Source organism: Frankliniella occidentalis, unplaced genomic scaffold, assembly GCF_000697945.3.
Source record: "Frankliniella occidentalis isolate FOCC.00 unplaced genomic scaffold, Focc_3.1 Scaffold25, whole genome shotgun sequence".
NCBI lineage: Eukaryota > Metazoa > Arthropoda > Insecta > Thysanoptera > Thripidae > Frankliniella > Frankliniella occidentalis.
This window is the reverse complement of record NW_026267155.1, coordinates 177,457-181,428: the sequence shown is the minus strand read 5'-3', so window position 1 is coordinate 181,428 and position 3,972 is coordinate 177,457. Positions and strand designations below refer to the sequence as shown.

The following is a 3,972-nucleotide window of genomic DNA, read 5'->3' as shown; positions in this document are numbered from 1 at the left end:
GCCAGGGGGCATCGCAGGGGTGTTGACCGGCAGGGTGGTGGGGGGCGGGCCGGCGCGCTTTTCTGCACACTTAAAACCTTGGCGGTTGGCCATGACATTGGCCAATCTCGTCCCTGACTCCGTTCGGTCCGGACCACGGTGTGTTGCTCGTACTCGTCTCTCGGGGGTGTGTTTCGTGCCGCGTTCGAACACACACACACACACTCATACACCATGAGGTGTACGGCCTTCCTGGCCGCGCTGGTGGTCGTGGGCGCTAGCGCCGTGCCCAACAAGGTGCTGCAGAGGATAAACAAGAGGCCGCACAACCAAGGTGAGTGTCGAGATCACGGCCACGGCCCCCGAAACAGAGCCCGAGGAGGCCCCCTTGCGCTAAGGCGCTGGTGGCTCTAGAGCTCCATTTCACTCCAGTGCATCATTTGTTTGTGACGATCTAGGATATTAAAACATCGAGTAAAAAGTAGTTACTGTTAATGTTTTGGGAGGGCGTTTGCAGAGAAAGTTCTTGAAGTTAACATATGTTGACATCGTTCGAATCTTGAATTTTGCTGCGAGACGATTCTCTATAAAAATGTTTACGCTTCTCGAAAAGTCACTTTTAGCTAGACAATACATTTATACCTTAGTTGACGTATTTCCTAGCTCTAACTTCACGTGTAAATCGCAGAACTTGAAGTACTACTCGCACATTAAAAACCTATGAACTATTTTGTTCATAGCTTAATGAATATGTTTACAGAATACAGTAAGCTATGGATAAAAACTTCATAAGATTTTAGTGTGCGGATTAGTTAACTCGGCCATCTAAAGAAGTCCCACGGGTCTGCGCTCCCCTGATGCACCCATCGTAATAAAACGACGCGCCCGATAAGGGTTTACAAGCATTCGTCATTTACTGGAAAGGATACCCGGACAGGGTAGGCGGGCGAAACCGGCCGTCGGATAAATAAGACGAATTATTAATGCGATTTTCATTTTCTTTTTCGGGAGGGATAAGGATGGATCACGGTCCAAGGAACGCTCCCGCCGCTCCCCCCTATCTCCTCTGCTGCAGTGTGCAAAAATATTTTTTCTGAGGCTCATCACCGTCACGTCCGACTGGCGTGCGAAAATGTGTGGAGCTGCATATCCGTTGAGTAGCGTCCAGCCAACAGGAGGGCAAACGGCGTCGAAATAATTGAAACTTTTAAAAAAACAATCCAAGCACGGTCTTTTTTTTTTGAACGAGCACAGTACGCGGCTACTTGTTTTAAAAATTAAATCGTCTTAGCAAAATTGCAAGCGTTTTTTTTTTAAGCAGTTGGGTGGTGTTGCGTCCAAGGCACACTGGAAACGCAAGTGTGTGAATAATGTCGCTCATTTCTAGGTGTGCGAATATCCATTCGTAGGCTTAGGGGGGTAAAGGTGTGAATTTTCTAGGAAAAAATCACACTTTTACCCCCGTAAGTGTACGAATGGATATTCACACACCTACAAGTGAGCGACATTCACACATGCGTTTCCAGTGCAGGGTAGGAACCCGCCCGCAGGAATGGCGACCGCATACGGTAGGATGTGAACACCTGATACCTGTTCTCTTACCACCCTGCACCTTGCAAGGTGGAGGCGGGTGGTGATTTTTTTTGGCTTTGTTAGTTGTCGGGATCGCGCTCATCATAACAGTCATGTGGTCGTCAGTCTACTACGGTGTGTACTTATGAATTCACTCCCGTCCGTCTCTGTCCGTCGTATGGTGGTTTGCTGAAGAGCTTGCCGAAAAAGTACGCTCCTACACTGGAAAAAAACAATGGCAGGCATCAACGCCCTTCTTAGAGTGTTAATGACTTTAGTGTCGTTCCAGGAGTGCGAATCTTTTAGTGCCTCTGTAAAGACACTTAAGTCATTAACACCGTAAGAAGAATGTTGATTCCTATTAACTTTCTTTCCCCAGTGTAGTGCACTAATTTCGTAGCACTGCGTTTAGTAACACTATATGCGGTTCTAATTGCGTACAGGTGAACTGATAGTGATTTTAGATGTTATCATGAAGTTACCCCCACCAGGAAGAGTATTTCATATTACCCGCCGCGGAGGGGTATCGATCGTTTTCCGAGCACTTAAGGTTAAATTTCAAATCCGGCGCCTTTAGAGAGAGACGGCTTCTTGAAAAATCGTTTTGCACTTTTTGTACGACCTATAACGAACGCATTCCGACCCTTTGGCGTCATGCCCCACCTGCCGTGAATCCGTACTTTTACCCCCCGCGTGGCCTCCGTACTCCTCACACTGCGCACACTGAGGGACATGCCTCAGATCTACGGGCAGATAAAGCCCTCTCTGTGATTGTGCACGCGTGTGTGTGAGAGAGAAAGAGAGAGACGGACCACTGGTGTCGCGAGGCTTGTTTTCGCATTCATTCGATGACCCCTCGCTCTTCCCCCCCTTCCCGGGTCGGTCACCCAGTAGTCGCAGTTCGGTTTAGGGGGGGTTCAACGACTCGGTCGCCTACCCCCGCGCTCTGTACCACGTCGGGTCCTCCGCCTTCTACCCCCCCCCCCCCTGCCTCTCCCGAATCCTTTTGTCGTCCTGCCCTGCCCTGGTACCAATCGTGTTATTTGCAGTCCGACCAAATTTATGTGCGTCCCTCTTCTGTGGCGAAAAACGGCCCGCCGGGTCGGGATTCCTTTCCCTCGAGGAGCGTCGGGCGTCCTGCTCCTTGGGCTGGACCTGGATAGGGTGCTGGACGGGGACCTGGACGGGGACCTGGACGGGGACCTGGAGGGGGACCTGGAAGGAGACCTGGAGAGAACTGGAGAGGGACCTGGAAATAGACCTGGGGAGCTACCTGGAGATGGACCTGGAAAGGTACCTGGAGAGGGCTGGACCTGAGGCTGGAGCAGGACAAGTGGTGGGATAATGCGCCGCGTATGATAGTGTGTTATTACAAAGCAGTATAACCGACGCCTTTTGTTCTTGGGAAAAGTAGAGACATTTTTTTAAAAAAAGCAACGATTGCTCGTTACCTTTTTTTCACACTCATTTTTGCGCCGGCCGGCCCCTGCCGCACATAGGGGCGCTATTTTCAGCCAGCGGCTAAAGATTACTTGAGCCGCCGCGCAGAGCTCATGAAGCCGAGCAAAAGCGGGAGAAGGGGGGGGGGAGACAGCGATGAGCTTAAGCTCGTTGCATTTTGGCGCCGCGCGACGTGACAAGCTGACATGACACACCGTGACGAGCTATGACACCCCATAAGCCGCCTTATCGCGTATGTGTCCAGCGGCCAGAATAATTTGGGTGTCACGACTGTTGATAAAAACCTGTTGCGTCTTTCTCTTTCTCTCCTCTTTCTCTCCTCTCCTCTCTCTCCCTCTCTCTCTCTCTCTCTCTCTCTCTCTCCGGCGTTCATACTTTATCCTCGGGTCAATTAAGAGTGGTTTGACCACCATCCAACGAATTTGGCTCACTCGTGTCTCCATGTCTTTTTCTTCCCCAACAAACGCACTTTGAGATACACTAATTATTGTCCCAGGTATTGACCTTTTATTTTTATTTTTTGGAAAAAGTTATGAATAGTTCTCAATTTTAACGGTGTACGCCGCGCGCCAAAGCACGAGATTCCCTCGTACGAGGCGACACGGAACAATGCCCCGCACGCTGTTATTAGTTTGTATGCGGGCCTCAGACAGAGTCCTGTGTGTGTCGCGGGGGAGGCCCAACGTGTCGCAGAGGGGGCGGCCGCGGCGGCGGCGGCGGGGCTCGTGGAGTGCAATGGGAGGAGGGGTCGGGCGAGAGCCATCGGAAAGAGCCATGAGGAAACGGATATTGGGGGAGGGTTAGGGGGAGCACAGTGGGGGAGCGGAGCTCTTGGGAGAGCTCTTGGGAGAGCTCTTGCGAGAGCTCTTGGGAGAGCTCTTGGGAGAGCTCTTGGGGGAGCTCTTGGGAGAGCTCTTGCGAGAGCTCTTGCGAGAGCTCTTGGGAGAGCTCTTGGGAGAG

General features: G+C 51.3%; 1 protein-coding gene across 1 annotated transcript in view; it reads left to right on the top strand.

The window, feature by feature from the left end:
* LOC113213706 (uncharacterized) overlaps positions 1 to 749 on the top strand; it is a gene marked incomplete at its 5' end in the record, with an annotated part of 2,622 nt that extends 1,873 nt beyond the window's left edge. Inside the window, one exon of the mRNA XM_052265220.1 lies at positions 720 to 749. Coding sequence (XP_052121180.1) covers positions 720 to 749 — 30 coding nt within the window. The remainder of the gene's footprint in view (positions 1 to 719) is intronic.
* Between the last annotated feature and the right edge of the window lie 3,223 nt (positions 750 to 3,972).